This window comes from Trachinotus anak, unplaced genomic scaffold (genome assembly GCF_046630095.1).
Source record: "Trachinotus anak isolate AG129_WGS33_773 ecotype Australia unplaced genomic scaffold, CSIRO_AGI_Tana_v1 ptg000021l, whole genome shotgun sequence".
NCBI lineage: Eukaryota > Metazoa > Chordata > Actinopteri > Carangiformes > Carangidae > Trachinotus > Trachinotus anak.
Genome location: NW_027273872.1, coordinates 19046523 through 19064299, shown reverse-complemented (window position 1 = coordinate 19064299; position 17777 = coordinate 19046523). Strand labels below are relative to the sequence as shown.

Here is a 17777-nt window from a genome sequence, read left to right as displayed (position 1 = left end):
AGTGCAATTCTGCTAATGTCTCAATTCAGCTCTCATCCATCAGGATTTAGTTCCTTTACTAACTTAATAAAACGGAGCCTTTTTCCAAATTCATCTGCAAACATTTTAAAGGCCTCCATCTGAAAACCTGATATTTACTACGCTCACTTAATTTAATTGGTATTCAGTTAAAGTGGCTTCATTTAAGATTAGATCTGCATTTTTAAAATGGTAACACACACACACAGAATATCTCGAGGTATGATACTGTGTCTGCTATCAGGGCTCTTCACTCTTTCTCTCTCTCGACGGAGAGCAAAGCCAGACATTGTGGCAGAGGTTGTCCTCTGAGGAACGGCTGTATTGCTCTAACACTGGATCTAGGACCTCCAACTACTGATGAAAGTCTTCCCCTTTCTGCCATTTGAGCAGAATTTGAGTGTTTCAGTTCTACTACTCATTCAGTTAATATGAAATATCAGATATTCGAAGATGAAGAGGGAGATGGTCATTGCTGCTGCCTAAAGGTTTGAGTGCTGTAACCTAGACATTGTATGTTGGGGCTAAACTGTGGGCAACAGTACAGGATGCAGCAAGATAAACAAATATCAGAATGAGTGATCAAATCAATTGTGGTCAAGTACAAGTGTTGTGTTTAATGAGATTAGGTCCATCATCATGGGGAAAAAAAGGTTGTGTATGTATTGTGCATTGTGTATTGTGTCTGATACAAACATACAATGTCAATAGCTACAATATATTGGGATTACACTAACAACATAGAAAGAACAGCATTACTAAAGACAATGATTTACACTGAGTCAATGCAACTATCAAAACAGCAGGATATAAATAAATTATCAATAATCACAATCATGTTTTTGGTATGATACCATCAAAATTCATTTCCCAAAATTTTTGTATTTCAACAACCACTTTTGAACAGTTACACATATGGGACAGTTCTATAACATTGATGGTACTGAAGAAATCTTCATAAATCAATCAACATTCACATTGTAAATTCTATGAGTCAATGTACCTATATAATCATTCATTGTTGGAATGAGTATATGTTGTCTTAGTCATGTTGGGGAATGGCTTCCTGTAACCCTACAAGTAACAAACTAAGTGTCAAGTTGTTACATATTTGCAGAGAGACAATCACATAGGTATATTTTCTGGAAAAACAGAACAATGTTAATTATTCAAACCTATTTAACAAATGACTTCAGTTCCTGATAAAAAAATCAAAATAATATTTCATGTATATATTCAGGATAGCGAATTGCTTCACAAATAGGCTTATAAAACGCAAGTATAAACAACATTACAATAGGATATCTACAGTTCAGTAGGAAAATTATAGATCAAATCACACCTTGTCAACTCAAAAACAAACTGATTTCATGCTACTACCCAGACTCCATCAGGTGGGTACGGTGATGCTTTAGTGCTTTCCAGGGTCAATGTTCTGTCGCTCCCTTTTTCCAAATCCTGCGGCCGCTGCTGCAGCTGCAGACTGATCTACAGGTACACACAGGAAAGAGACAGTATTATCATTATAGTCAAATTTTGCTGCGCCATAATTTTTAAATTGAATACAGTACAAGTGTCCATTGTGTGGTGTGATTTTATGATCCAAAAAAATACAAAAAGCCTAGGTGAGAGATGCTTTGCATAAGAGATGCTGCCAATATTCTGTATTTTCCTTACTGTCAACAAACCCCTTGAAAAGACCAAAACCAACAATCAACTGATCCCCTTACAAGTATTGTCTGTGTAGTCAAAACCAAATTATTTAGTTTTTTCCTTTGTGCCATAGACCTCCACTGTTGTCTTAAAACTACTAAGAACACAAAAATGGGCTACCTAATTGTGCTGACTCGCATTTTAAGTGAGTCCCATATACACCATCCTAATGCCACAAATACACACTAGTAGGTGTTCAACCACAGCTGAAAACATTCCCAACCTATGTGCAGCATTTACCCCTGTTTGAACTGTTGGCCAGTGTCTCTCTGCCTCCACTGACAGGGTTTAACAAAGCCCGCTACAGATAGGGGACTCCATCACCCGCAAAAGTTAGATTAACACCACCAGCCAGTAATTACTGTATACCTGGGGCCAGAGCCTCCGACACAGAGGCTAATCTTAGTGTGCTTGCTTGCATCACAGAGGGAGAAACAGGGAACTCAGGCACACTCCACCACGAGCTCTGGTTATAGCAATATAGTTACCCATGTCGGCATCGATGACATGAGGATAAAGCAGTCAGAGATCACAAAAGCTAGTCCAGCCAGGACGTCTGAGTTAGCTAGGAGGAGGAGTCGCATCGATCAGATGTCTGGTCTGCTACCCATGTGGGGTTATGATGAGATGTACAGTGGACTCACTTCTCTGAACCACTGGCTGACTCATGATTGTAGGGAGCAGGGATTTGGTTGTTGTGGTTAACTGTCCTTCTCTCTGGGGCCGCCCTGACCTGCTGAAAGCAGATGGCCTTCGTCCTAGTGGAGTAGGCTCTGCTATTTTATCTAGAAATATACACAGGTGTTTAAAGCAGGTTTGACATTAGGGACTTAGCGCTCAGAAGGTCACAGGTGATTAGAGAGCCTGCTAAGGTTATAGGAAGTTTTAGAGTCCACTAGTTTAGTTCCTTTCCCACTGTATTACTCATAAGTTTCCTAAATTGCAAATCACCAAGCACTTGCCACCATTCCTACCACTGGTGGCAATGAAGTGTCACACAAAGCATTTGATACATTTTCCCAAAACAGAATCACCGTGGTGTCACCACATCATCACCTGTGCAGGCTATCTAAATTTCTCACTAAGAATACATGATGTCTTATCCCTATTAAGGCTTCATCTGCCAGTAGCTTAACTGAGCAGCCTACTACTAACAACTCCAGCCTCAACAAGACCTTCCAACTTGGTTTCCTAAACATCAGATCACTGTCTACTAAAGCATTACTGACAAGCGACTTGATTCTTCAGAATAAGCTGGATATGACTGTCATCATAATGAAAACAATGATCATCATCATTATTATTGTTGCTGTTACTGTTACTATTACCTGTCAGGATGCCCCCATAGGTCACCTGGTAGAGAGCATATCATCGAGGCTGCCGTCGCTGATCTGCTGCTGTGTGTGTATTCTGCTGTGTTGCTACTACTGCGAGTTCTGTCTACATAGAGTTTGCAGGATACGTAAATGTTCAATTTCTTTTCATTTTAATTTAATTTCTGATGCATTTTTGACAGAAGATGTCACAATCTCCACATGCAGCAGGTATCATGTCATATTCAGATTTATCCCACACATAGAAAACTATAGTTGAAGGTGTAAGTTTTGAGTAATATTGTTGGTATGATGTCAATATGACATAAACAGGTCTATTTTTGCTGCAAGACGTCACGCATGAACCTTTAGATCACACACCACAGCTGTGAGGCATGTGATTGCACTAATACATCAACATGACCGATCAACACGTGACACCTCCAGTGTGCCAGAGCCCTTAGGGCTGTGAGCCACACACAGGTTAGGGAAATCACAAAGTATTGAGACAGATTGCAACTATGAAGACATTGTTGGTTTTTCTCTTTTCATGACTTTTTGTTGGCAATGAGGTAAACTACAGTTACACCAGTCATATCCTTTGAGCAATAAAACAATGTACAAAAATGAGATTTATAACAAAAATGTAAGAATTTAGTATTGTATGTGGGTTGCTGTACTGTACCTGCATTCTCTGGTGGTGGCCTTGAACTCTCTCCAACTGCTCTGGCCCCTCTGGGCTGTGGGAATGATGGCTGCCAAGGAAAACCCTGATGAAAAAGAAAGCACCACCTTAGTTCAAACCAATAAATATTCTCATTTATCATAACCAGCAGCCCTTAACTTTGCTGTAACCTAACAGTTGTATTGAATGTAAGTGTTGCTAGGTTGAGCTGCAGTTAGACCTAATTACATCTGCTTGTTCCTCCCAACAAGTAAGGGGAGTAGAGTTAAGAGAAAAAGAGCCTTGTTTCCTCAGTGAACTAGAGTCACTCCAGAGACAGAGACAGAGGGGCCTCAGAGGACCCTTACCGGGGTAACAGGCTGGAAGTCTCGTACAGGGGGTGGTGCTGCGGCGGCTGCGGCTGCGGCTGCGGCGCCTGCTGCATTGGGCATCCGGGGAGGGAAGTGTATGGGCCAACCCTCAAGGCCCTGCGGTCCCACCTGCACAAAGGGACCACAGTAGGGAGGGCTCAGCGGGCCGTTCACTGAGCCTGACGTGGGGTCTGAGGTACGTCTTTCCTGCTGCTGCCCCTACGAGGGATCACAAGTACACACGTGATCCCAGTCACGAATCAGTGCACGGCTGCTACTCTCAGCGAGCGCAGTGGTCCTGTCATGGCATGAGCCACTGCTGAACTTCAACCCTACTGCCGCTGCCTCCCACCGAGGAGTGTAAATGTTCCACCTGCTGATCCCGAATGCACTGACAAACATGCTAACTGGAGTGAGGCTCTTTTCCTGGAGTATTGATTTGTGAACTTACTACAGTCAACATCTAAGTGACTGCATTCTGTCACTAGGGGGTGCTAGTCTGCAATGTTTACTACAACTCGTATCCTGCTGCATAATTTATCCCAAAGGCTTAATGAGCAACTTTCAGTGAATGCCTTGGCCCTGATTAAATGTAATGACCAGACACATCACCTACACAGACTGACAGCACCGTTTCATTCACCATTTGAATATGTCTGCATTACTACCAGGCTCAGACCTGGGCTGCAGCCAGTACCTGTTTGTGATGCATCTGCAGTCTCTCCAGCTTACATCTCTCTGTACGTTCTCGCTGACACTCGTTCTGTGCTTGATGAAGCTGAACAAACAACACACAACATAAAAGAACAAAGCAAAATAAACCCCACAGCAGAGAGCAGTTCAGTTATAAAACACATTCAATGCAAGAAACAAAAACTCAATCTTTTCCAATCATCCCACATGCAGGAAAACACACCGTAAACACACAGCTTACCTGATTGGTCAAATTAGTAATCTGACCCTGGAGTCTTTCAACTTGCCGCCTCAAGTCCTCTTTTTCCTCATTCATTCGCTCTCTGTCACTCCTCTCTTTCCTGAAGTCTTCTTCAAAGATCTTCACCTGAAGTACAGTACAGAGATTAAAAGCAGCAGAGGAAGTGTTTGAATAATTGCGGTAGAACTGTGTGTGTGTGTGTGTGTGTGTGTGTGTGTGTGTGTGTGTGTGCGTGTGTGCGTGCGTGTGTGCGTGCGTGCGTGATTTGTTGTTTGTCTGACCTGTTCTTTTAGTACTGCAATTTGAGTGAGCAGTTCCTGTTTCTTCAGGTTATTGGCCGCATCTGCAAAGTTACTCTGGCCAGGTGGTTGTTGAGAGGATGAAGGGGAGTGCAGGTTTAAGGCTTCCTCTAAAGCCTGATGTAGAAAACAGAGCAAGTATTACACAGAAAGAAATGTCTCTGTCCCTCATCACTTTCTTTTTGCATCTCTTCCATACTCACCCTGTTGAGGCGCTGAATCTCTTTTTCCTGGTACTCCCTCTGTTTGCTGAGGGGCAGCAGCTGATCCTGCAGGTAGCGAATCTTCTGTTTCAGCTCAGTGGTCTCAGAGTTGAGACACTCCTTTTCCCCCTGAAACACAACCAAAAAAAAAAACTGAAAATACCTTTCTTATAGTATTCTGTAACATTTTTTTTCATCTCTGTTTCCTGGCTTTGAAATGTTTATACCTATTTCACCTGTGTCCTTGTATACTCACCTGTACATTTTCAATCTTGGACTTGGCCAGCAGCAGCTTCTTGTCATAGTCGCGCTGCCTCTGTTCTCGCTCTGCCTCCAGCTCAAGCACAGTTTTCTGGGACTCAGACAGCCGTTGTCTGAGGTCTGTGATCTGTGGGACAATGTAAACCATTTAAGTGAGAACAGCATTCACTGAATCCACTACTCACAGTTGTATGGAACAATTCTCAAAAACACAAACCAAAAAAACCCCAAAAAAACTCTCTGGTAAAGATTAACGTCAGCTGGCGTGTTAAGATACATGCCGTACAAATGTGTTATGAAATTTTAAACCAAGCCACAGCAACAAGGACATATTTGCAAACATACATAGTTCTGTTTTTGTGTAAAATATGAACGAATCTAGTGACGCAAATGAATATATCAAGGGTTCTGTGGTTTAAACCCCAGGCTACATGGTGTCCCCGTCTCAACAAAGTATGAATGTAGGTTTGTGCATGACTGTGGGTGCATACAAGCGTAGGTGTGTGAGTATGAGAGTGTGAGAGTGTGTACATTTGTGTGTCTCTGCTGCCCTCTGACTGCACCATAGCAGGAAGTCAGTGGGTACCAGAGAGGTAAGGGGAATTCTTACTGTGTGACAGGCCTTGTGGTAAGTGTGTTCAGATAGCGAGCTATTGCAAGATTGCACCTTTTCCACTGGACAAGCACATAGAAAAGATGAGGAAAAAAAAACCCAAAAAAAAAACCAAACACACAGCTGCTTCACTGCCAACTGATGCACAGAAACATCAGAACCCTGTGTTCTTTAAAGATATTTCCGAATTACAAAATCCTTGCCCTCTGTCATTTCACTTGCTTAAAAAAAAATCTCTCAACTTTACCGGTGGAAAAAAAATGATCACAAATATTCCACTGACACAATGTAAAATATGACCACTGGTGCCACAATGCTGTGATTATTAATTTTAAAGCCTGTTAGCAGGATAAGTTCTTTCTCACATTTTCTGACTGTATAGTCTTTGGCAGTCTCCTGGAATTAAATTAAATCATATTCATGTGTTATGTCTGATGACAGTAGCAATAGTAATTCATGAAATGAAGTGAAACCTAAGCATTTAAAGCAATATCTGACCCTGAAGTTAAAGACACATGGTTACTCCACTTAAATGAGCTCAGTGGAAGACACAGTTAAATAATCTGTTCTAAAAATGCAGGACAAAAGAACCCAACATGTGGTAGAAGTCTGAACTCTGACACAGGCCAAAGTATACATTTTTGAAAATAAAAAACACGACAAGAAAAAAGAACTTTTAAAAGTGTGCTTTGACATGATAAAAAATGAAACTGTTTTTCAAAGGAATTCGGAGAGATTTAGGTATTCGTTCTCCTTCAACAGCTCTATATCAGTCGAGGACACTTCTGGGTCTTCCCACACCCTTCATAAAAGCTGTAAAGTCATTACTGTACCTTCTGTTCAAACTGTGACTTCATGGAGTTCCACTGAATGTCCCATTGCTTGTTCACCTCCAGTACCTGTAAGCAGCGCCAGAAAGTGAAACAAATGACACTCAACATATAGGAACAAAATACACAGAGACTTTCCCCTATGGCAAAAGAGGATGAACACTAAATGCAAAAAAAGACTCACATCCTTTCTCTGCTTCTCCAAAAGCTTGATCTTCTTTTCATACACCTCAACATCACAAGGTTTAGTTGGGGTTTTCTCTGCAGCTTTTCCACTCTGGGGGCAACAACAAAACATTCCTGAATCCACAACATTCCTACATTACACACCCACTTGTCAAGAGAGTTTACAAGAAGGGAATAGTTCAGTCACAAATTTATCAAGAAAACCATTACTGAATGTATTTCTAGAAGGGAGGGCAAAGTTTGAGCGAAAATATATTTGGTATGTAAACGGACAAAAGTTTTATTTCTATGAAACAAAGTTTTAATGTGTTTGTGTGTCTGTGCGAGTACAGAATAATATAAATGCTTTGTAAATTAAACTACCTTCTGCGGTGTGGTGGCCTCCATCTTAGGTCGTACAGCGGCCGATTCCTCCTTCACTGGCTCCTCTTTGGCCTCTGGAGCTTCGGTGTCAGATGGTGCAGCAGATGCTGCTGCCACTGCTGCTGCTGCTCCTCCTGTGACAAGCTCCTTAAGTTTCTGGTTCTCCTGTCTGAATCAGCAAGAAAATGAAAATGATAGTGTATGTGAACAATGTCCCTTCCTTCCCAGAGTTTGCTGAAGTTTCGGTACAGCTTCAGGATGCACTTTGGGAAGAACCTACATTACCCACTGGACGCAATGACACCAACAGAAAACACTGAAGTAATCCCCCCACACTGCCCTCAAAAGTGAAAGCGTGGTTGTCAACATTCATGATAAAGTAAAGATAAGGTTGGTATTGTCTTCAAAACAGTGATGGGAGGCTGATTCACACTACAGTCAAAGGATCAGGAGAAACTAATGTCCCCCAGTTTAAAAAAAAGCCCAGAGGAAAGAGAATGAAATGCTACAGTGTCTGTATTGTTTAGTTACTTGTAAGTAATCTACTACAGATCTCACCATTTGTTCTTTCTGAATTTACCAACAATAAGGTTTCTGCTCTAGCAGAAGCAACACAAAAGCAAGTCAAATTAAAAGAGAAGGTGAAACACTACCTCAGCTGTTCCAAGTCTCGATTCCTGATATGATGGTCCTCTTCCATTTTCTTTCTAAGCTCATTATTCTCCTGTCGGAGCTGCTCACAGAGAGTCTATAAAACAAAACAAAAAAAAAAAATCACAATTATCAGCATATTTAACTTCATTTTGTATAATAACATCAACCTTTCTTTTCTCTATATGCCCACACAGAGCGTGGAGCAACTGTCTTTAACACAATGGTACAACACAAAAGGAACTACTATTGGAATGCTGTACTTGTGTATGAACAGGATTCATGAGGAAATACGTCTCACCTCTATCATTCAAAATTTCTGACACATGGGCCTAGTTTATGTTTATGTGAGAGATTTTGAAAGGAAGGAAAAGAGGGAAAAGAAAAAAAAATGGGAATATGACCCCTGTCACTGCAAACAGTGCTTTACTTCTGTATATTAAAATTCAGCCCGTAATGTGATTGTTAAGTTCATAGTGCCGATGCATTCCCACTTGCACTGACCTTGAATTAACATCCTACTCTTTATGGGCCTTAAAGTTTATATCAAATATTTTACATAATTATTCTGCTATTACTGTAAAATACTTATAATTTCATCTAGAAATGTGCTAAACAAATAAATTTAATTAAGTTTAATTTACAATGTGTTCAAAAAAGGAAAGGTCTCTGATATCAAGTCCAACCTAAATAAAAATCTGGCTAACTTGTCATCAAGTGTTGTGCACCAGTTGTTGTAGTTCTTTATATGTACATACTGTATAAGAATGTGTGGTGTGGTGAAACACACTTGGCAGAAAAGAATATAACTTATTACATGTATCGTTACATTACAAACTAAGAACTTTATTCTTTCTCCATGGCCTGCAATAATATAACCTATAATATATAATATAATAATATCTTTTTCAAGTCAGCACAGATGTATAGTATAGCTACTAAATTATCATATGCAGTGTGTCATGAAAGTCACACTGGAGCATTTAATGCACACCAGCCTGTGAACAGTTTATAGTTAATACATTTAATTCAAAAATAATGTTTAATTCATCAAAATAAATCACTGTATGTTTACACATTTCCCCCACTACGTGACACTGATTAAAGGCAAGATGGTTGCCTTGGCATTTTTTGTTTTTGTTATACAGTGGTTTGGTCACATACCTGTAGCAGGGAGGTCCTCTGTTCATTCTTTTGGACCTTAGAGGAAAGATGGTGAAACTCCACAGCCATGCGACCGAGGTGAGCCAGCAGCTGGTTCGGGTTGGACTCCTCTGCGAATATGCTGAAGGAGCTCTCTAGTCTCTTCAGCTGGCTCGCCAGCTCGATGTTCTCCTGAGGCAGGAGGGGGATAGCTCCTGCCACTGACCCGGCCTGGAGATACCCACACAGGTAAACAGTCAGTTGTTCCTCTCTCGCTGACTCAGAGGGCGACTGATCAATGACATATGTACTTCAACCAGCACAAGACTGAACAAGCAACATACTATTACAGTCATCCTGTTAATATTTCTATTAAGAGCAGCAGCTGCTTTATCTAAAAAGTCAAACCAGTTTGTCCTGTTGGATTTAAATTTAGTCCTCCACGAAAAGGTTGCGGTACTAGTGTTACTAAAATATATGGGAGCTATGTCAAGTTAAGCTACACAATTTCAAATTATGCGACAGCCTAGTCAATTAGTTTTGACACACATGTGCCTGAAATATTCTCGTATTCTGTCCTATTTACACATCCCCTAGGATGCAGTGTGTGAATGAATCAGCAGTGTAATTCTACTCAGTAATAATCCTGGACTTTCCCCAAGCTGACTCAGGCTGGAGCTACCAGTATTGAGTTTGTTGGTGAGTCACCACATCAAGGATTTGTTCCTAATATTGCGGAAAAGGCCATAAAGAGGAAAGGCTGAATTTAGGTTAAAATAAATTACACAAAATAATTACTTTTAGGCGTTACTTTTGGCCGGAGTTTTGATACTCCAAATATGCTAAATTGTTTGTTAAATGAAAGATTCTTCGGAAGTTCCTGTGACAGCTGGAAAATTGTCATCTTAATTTATGTCACAACAAGTCTGGTACGTACAGTCAAGGCATCTGGAGTCTTCCCCTCAATATTCACAACTTCAAATTCTGGTAAGGCCTCCTGTAAAAACCAGAAAGGAAATCACACCGTAATACATGCAGTGTCCACACAGTAATTGCTTCAATTAACTTATGACAATAATGTAAACATCCAGCTTCTGAGCTGCAAAATGACAAATTCTAGGCCATTATAATGTCTCCATGATGTTATTTACAGTTGTTCCTGCCTCAAATAAAAGCTCTCACAACACAGTTCAAATTACTCACAGTGGGCTTCTCAGGCTGCAGGGTCTTCCCTAAACAGCTTGTTTGCTCCTCCCTCTGCTCTGCAGTTGCATGTAAACAGGGTTTAACTGCAATAAGCCATACCAACACCAAGATCAATCCAAGTTTCAGTAAAGCAGAACAGTATACCATATGGTTACAACACTATATGGCCTAATAATCCACTAATATGAAAATATGTCTGCAAAGTTGAATTCATCATCACCATTAAGTCTGTAAGACCTACTTTGTGTCTCAGTCTGAACAGGCCCTCCCATACACAGACTGGCAGCAAAGCTGGAGGACTTGAGGGCCTCGTTGTCTCTCACAAGTTCCTCCACTCGCTGCCGAAGCCTTGATGCTTCTGATTGAGACTCTTCCAGCAAATCACCTGCAAGTTTCAGAGATATCTTGTCTCTATCCAGCAGCATGTTACGTAAGTTTTGCTTGATCTAACTTTAAACTATCTTTTAACCATCTTCATTTTTTCAACAAAGACCAGTAGAGGCTCAAACAACCAGCACAAGCAGTCATCAAAAAGAATGTGATAGGAGTTCAGTGACAAATTACGTGCAAGTTGCACTCCCTTGGTGAGTCACAAAAGGAGCAATTAGGCCATTGGAATCTTTTCAACAGACTACTGATGAAGATCATCAGGTTTTACTACATTCCACCTCTTTTCTGCGCAACACATTCCTTTCCACATTTGTCTATTTTGACTGGAAACTCAGTCGTGTAGTCTGTTCTGCAATCTTATATAATCTGTAATATGAAGTCTTTGAGGGCGCATTAAGGTAATATTAAATAATAATTCATTTAGTGCTGCTTGAATCGAAAGCTGAACATAGATTTCTGTTGTAGATTACACAACAAAGAAACTACAATAAAGAAATCACTGTCCCAGTACATATACCAATCGAGAAAAAATAATATCCTCAGGTGTTAAGACACACAACAGATGTCCAAAGAGCATCATGGCCTTTGTCCACAGCTTTAAGGTAACTGTTCCGTCTTTAGGAACCTACCTAAGCTCTTAAGTCCCTTCATGCGCTCCCTTAATATGCTGTTCTCCTCCAGTAGCTGTCGATAGCTGCTTCCCCCTCCGGCCTCATCTCTGGCCTTGACCTCACTCCCACCTGGATCATAGATGCGGTACGGGCCTTTCCCTTCCATCGCCGTCTCTCACTTTCTAGACATGGTCCTCTGAACTGTGGGAAGAAGACCCAGAAATGTTATTTTTAACTTGATTAGAAAAAAAAACCATAATAAGTACTGGAAACTACTAAGCGGAAGATTAAATAACACATGAAAAAACAGGGAGAAGCTGACCTTTACGGAAAACAAAAACTGCTGATAATAATGTCACCGGAGCACAGACGACTTGTGCCAACAACCCTCTGTGATAAGAGAAGCAACTATGGAAACAACTTTTTCCATTGCAGACAGCCACATCTGATCCCCAGATTTAAAAAAATATACTACACAATTTGACCAGCATTAAATATCAACACGCAAATGTTCATGCAAAGGAAGGCAACAGCTGAACAGAAGCACTGGCTCTTGGTTCACATGATATCAAACTAGAAATTCCCTCGAACCACCACTTACACTTTTGCAATATTACAGCCACACAGACATACAGCAAATGGTGCTTCTGGTAGCTCTTCATTGCAGATGAAATCAATATCTCCTACTCAGACATCCCACTGTATGTGCTGTGCCCGTTGCGTCTCAGCTTACAGTTTCTAGCAGGACGAGTGTAAACTATTGGTGAAGCCTGGTGAAGAAAATAGACAACCACCGACAGCTCCGAGAGGACAAAAGCAGCAACATCCCCACAGTGCTACCGTGCCAGAGAGAAACATATGGCAACAATGTGCTAACGTTTGTGAGGGCTTAATATGATAACTACAACGTTCACATCCGAGAAGGGAGGAAAGGACAAAAGCAGGAGAAAGAAAAGTAAATGTTACGCGAATCCTGCTAACAGACATCTACCCGACAGGCGAGAGTCAAATACAGCACAATCTAGCTAATGATAGCTACCTTGATTGGTTGAAGAAGGCTAATATTAGTTTTCGCTGTTGTCATGCAAATTGCTAGCAACATCCTCGCTAGCTGTCGGCTATAGCTAACACTGGATGACAGTGCGGGACAGGAAGCCGCCAGTTCTTCTTATTTACCCACTACAGTTACTTTTATCGATGCAGTAAGTCAACCTGAAAGCGGAGTTAAACGACAAACCCAAGAACAAAGAGGTGTCTTTTGCCTGGATACCTTTCAGCTCGCAGTGGCCTCTCGCCTCTCGTCTCTCTCTCAGACATCAGTTGCGGAAGTGGTCTACTGGTCGATGCTGTAAGCAGGGAAATTCCACATCGCGACATTACCGCGGTGTAAACAGCGATGATTGACAGCTCCGCGGACCAATCAGCACACAGCTCTCAGTCAGCGGGGCCACCAGCAGGAGCCACTGACCGTAATGTAAACACAGAGGCGAAATTCACGCTATATGGTACTGATTTTTTTTAAAATTTTTTTTTACCAGAATTATCAAGCTGGCTCACACTGTGGACTTTTGAATATGTAAATGAATATCTCTATATACATCACGAAGGGCTCTTATGACACAGTGGCAAAAAAAAAAAAAAGCCAATGACAGTATCTCATGGGTGTTTTTGTGATTTTAATTTCTTATTCTTTTTAACTCATAGTTCAACACACCCTATAGTTCTGGGACAAACCCGCCCATTCTCACTGAATTACTTTTCTCTTCATTGATAAATTTAGAGTAGGGGCTGTTGGGGGTTTCTGTGATTGCATCACATATTTCCTCAGAACTAGCAGGGCAATAAGGCTCTAGTTCAAGTTAAACTGAGATTTTGAAGACCACACTTCGGGGTTAACAGGAAATATTCGGTGTTACGGTTCTTATTGATTAATCTGACATCATTTTCTTAGTTAATCATATATTTTCCTGTCTATAAAATATCAGAAAATAGTAAAACATGCCCATCAGAATTTGCCATACCCCAGGCTGACACATGCAGGATTTGTTTTGTCCAACAAACAGTATAAAACCCAAAGGTATTCAGTTTAATACCACAGAAGACTAATAAATCTATTGAGAATTCATATGCCTGAGGATGAAAACTGTGATATTTTTTATTGAAAAAATTCGCAAGCGATTATCAAAATTGAGTAATTGAGTATCAAAATAGTTGTAGGTTAATTTTCTGTAATTGTTTCAGCTCTCTGGAAGTTTTCCTGTTCTTGAAGTCTGAAGTTCTTGAAGTTATAAGCCTATAATTTTCTGAAATTTGATTGAACAGTGAAAAAAATATTAAGAGTAGGCTACACATGATCAATCCAAAACGTTTGTTTTGTCAGGTTAGCACTGGTGTATCTCCTGTATCAAATTATCCACACAGTTGCACTCATGCTATCTAAAAAATGCAAATAGATACATCAGTGTATTTTATAAATAAAACACATACCATGTTAAATGTACATTTACAGTTCCATGTTTTGAGACTTTATATGTGGTTTCATCAACCCAACATTTCAGACTCCCTAGTATTGAGATATCAAGTGTTTGTCACATATCACATAGGCTATGGTTAGAGCAAATACAACACTTTTAAAAATGTTGGTGTTTACAGTACAGTAATAATTACAATATGTTTGATTAAATTGTCAGAACTTAATTGCAGGCCCCAAGTGCACAAAAGTGAATAATTCAGAGCAATAGTGACATCTTGTGGGAATTAGCAAACAGGTAATCTGCAGCCATATTTCTTCCTTTGGGAGTTATATTAATCAGGACCACTCCTCAGTTAACTAGAAGCACTAAGTATTTCTGATGTACTTCAGCATGTGACCACGAACTATTTGAATTAACCACTCATGGGCTCTTGATAATCCAAACAGTTATCTGTGTAACTGAGTATATGCATGTTTCTGTTATGGATCAACATTTTTAATTTAAATACCAAAATATCTTACATGAATCACGAGTAAAAGCATATCACAGCTTATCAACAGAGGCAAACAAAAATCCACCATAAGGATTTTCAGTTTCAGAGCATCAGCCTTGGAGGTTTTATCGCAAAGCATTTTGTGTTAACACAGGAAACACCCAGTTTGCAAATAGTTTTACACTCGACATGATGTGATTCACAATAAATCTAAACTAAACAGAATCACACCTTTGTTTTTCTCTTTATGTAGCTACCAGTACTACTGCTTGTACTGCAGAAAGAGAGCACATTGAGGGTGAATGCCAGTAGTACTGACCTACTAAGGTACAGCTAATTTTAAAACTACTGTAATAGAGGAATCAGTTTAGTAATAGCTTTAAGAATTTAAAAACCTGTAAACTTTCACAATACTACTCATTTGTCTCTTTTACGTAATGTCTCTGATGACTACATGAAAATCATACTATAAAGGAAGAGAACAAGTGAGAAAACAAGTGTGGGTAGGCAGCTTGAAATGTGTGTGCTCTGTAATGGCTGTGTGTGCTTCCATAACAATAAAACCTATTTGAAAATCCTTTTCATGCATTAAAATCAATTGAGATGTCAAGTAATAAGTCACATGCATCACATAAATCCACATACACGTACCACAGTATTTGGACCAGCAGTGGCCAAAACGCATTAGTAAAATGTGTGAATGTGTTTCCCAGAGAGTCGTCAGGTGGCCACAGGAAAAAGCAAACACTCAGCTCATATGCCTCATACAAACAGATGTTGTTTTTTCCTCCGTCCTGTCCCTGTCACCAAACCCCTTGTCCTTGTTTATTAGTGCACAATGTTTCCATGCAAGGCTGCTGTGATGGGCTAAAATAATAGTCAGGCTGGTGACTCTGAGCCTGCCAGCAGAAAAACAAAGGCCCGAGGATACAGGAAATGCCGCCCATCATTTAGTCCTGCTGGCCAGCAAATTATACACTTTGTTTTCTCCCCCTACCAGCTCTTCTCATTTTAAAGCATTAGCCTCATTGCACAAAGACAGGAGAGTGAGCAGATGACATGTGAGAGAAGGTAATCATCAGACTGAAGCCCACAGTGTTACAAGTATGCACCTCATCCTGCTGAGACACAAGGACAGTCCAGTCTCCCATCTCCCACTAGAAGCAGAAATCAGCAGCTGATAGTCATTAGCTCTGTGCTACTTAATACAAAATGGTCTTTTGTTAGCCGACTAGTGACTCCGGCTGTCCTCTCGAGGCCTTAAACCAAGGCCATCCTCGCTCTCTGATGCTATGCAAAACATGTGCACTGGCACCAGATATGCTTCAATTTGAACTCTAAAAGGCTCTTTGTATCATTTTTAAACAGCAAATCTGAAAGAAAGAAAAAATCTAGACCTTTTTACACCAAGAAAGAAACCAGTGTGCCTCACTGTCAAGTACATATCTCACAGCCTTATGTATAATTTATAATAATGATACTGAAAACATCTTTGTAAACTACAGTTTGTGTTATTTCATCTTCAATTTCTAGGTAAAGGTAAAATCTTGTTATTTTTTCTAAACATGGATTTGGTAACATGTCTGAAGAATACAATGTGCTGATGTGCTATAATGAACTACAAAAAAAAGGATTTAAAAAACACATTTAAATTAAAAAATACAGAAATATTGATCAGGTTTTGAATAAACATATAACATAACAAACAGCAATCTACTTGCTCAAGATTAAACAGCAGTTACCTCCTGTAGCCAGTTAATGTCACACAATTACAGAGCTTATGGCATTTTTTCTAACATATGGAGCAGATATCAATATTGTCATTGTTACATTTACCCTCCATGTTATGTTCCAAACAGAGGACGACAACACTCACCTCAGTGTCAACACAACAACTATTTTAACCCTCCGTAAATGCTCTGTTACTACTTAAAACAAATAAACAACAACTCACCCACACAGCCTGTGTCGGAGAGGCAACCGATGAATAGGGGGGAAGCAATTTCACTGTGAGACTTGGGGAATTCCCATAACCCAATAAAATGGCCTGCACTGTACGCCCAGCCTAAACAGAACCTGGTGTGTGTCCAGATGTGTAGTCCTTCAGTTTACACAACATGTGAAAAACACACACACACACACAAAAAAAAGAAGAAATCTAATTCATTTTTTTAACAGTGGCTTACAGCACATAGACCTCGCTGCTCACGTCAATGCATGTCAACAAAACTGAACAAATAGAGGAGGCCACAAAAATATGCCACATGACGTGATGAGAGCAGCATTCAATAAAAATGTGAAAATTACATTTGATTTATAATATCAAATAAACTATATTATCACTCATATATACAGTGAAGTACATGCAGTGCAGTACATGGCTTGTTTGCACAATCACATCATGACGCCACCATCAGTGTGGAGACTGTAGATAAACAAGTCAAAGACTAAAGCAACACCCATAAGTCCCTCTGAGGACATAACAGCTTTGAGATATGTAAACTACAGTCTGTTTAATTTATGCTGTACAAGCTGTTCTGAAAAACACCATGGAACAAAGTTCCCCAGGCTATTAAAAGGGAAATTCAAAGAAGTGTATATTTTGACATCGACTGCACATTAATAATGTGCTATTGAAGTAATCACTTGATCTTTTATAATTATCAGCAAATAGAGCAATTTCAGGTTGGGTGTGCCATTAAAACCAGAGTGTGGCTGACTGCTGCAGACTATTTGTTGCCTAGGATTTTGGCGTGCAGCAGGGGATTTCCTCGCCACATACGTCTTTTTTCTTCTTTCCTCTTTTAACTCAAAGATGGCCTGACAACAGCTGCGCTCACACATACGCAATGAACTGAGACACTGACAAGAACAGGCAGCTGCATTAACAAATATACAGCTCCAACTGCTGAGACACATGAACTGAAGTGTAATGTGTAGGTGTATAGATGTTTGCTCAGTGATGGTAGGTGGACAGGTGGCTGAGGAAGCCATGCTGTATCTCTACAGTGTGTTTGAATGTAAAGAAGCAGAGTGGTTCA

General features: G+C 40.2%; 1 protein-coding gene across 17 annotated transcripts; it reads right to left on the bottom strand.

Moving 5' to 3' along the window:
* Positions 1 to 615: 615 nt before the first annotated feature.
* Positions 616 to 16713, bottom strand: tnip1 (TNFAIP3 interacting protein 1). 17 transcript variants are annotated; one of them, XM_071457928.1, is made up of 18 exons: positions 16691 to 16713; positions 11788 to 11970; positions 11010 to 11153; positions 10766 to 10851; positions 10500 to 10559; positions 9584 to 9793; positions 8422 to 8516; positions 7769 to 7937; positions 7404 to 7496; positions 7223 to 7288; positions 5772 to 5903; positions 5516 to 5644; positions 5295 to 5429; positions 5014 to 5139; positions 4777 to 4857; positions 4077 to 4208; positions 3730 to 3814; positions 616 to 1506 (listed from the first exon to the last, which is right to left on the bottom strand). In XM_071457928.1, the coding sequence occupies exons 2-18, from the start codon at positions 11933 to 11935 to the stop codon at positions 1430 to 1432; spliced, it is 1968 nt and encodes a 655-aa protein (XP_071314029.1). In that variant the 5' UTR covers positions 11936 to 11970; positions 16691 to 16713; the 3' UTR covers positions 616 to 1429. The 17 variants fall into 17 exon arrangements, with proteins under 17 accessions (XP_071314029.1, XP_071314024.1, XP_071314026.1 ...); XM_071457923.1 differs by lacking the exon at positions 16691 to 16713 and adding an exon at positions 13040 to 13163 and having other exon boundaries at positions 4077 to 4298; XM_071457925.1 differs by lacking the exon at positions 16691 to 16713 and adding an exon at positions 13040 to 13163 and having other exon boundaries at positions 4104 to 4298.
* Between the last annotated feature and the right edge of the window lie 1064 nt (positions 16714 to 17777).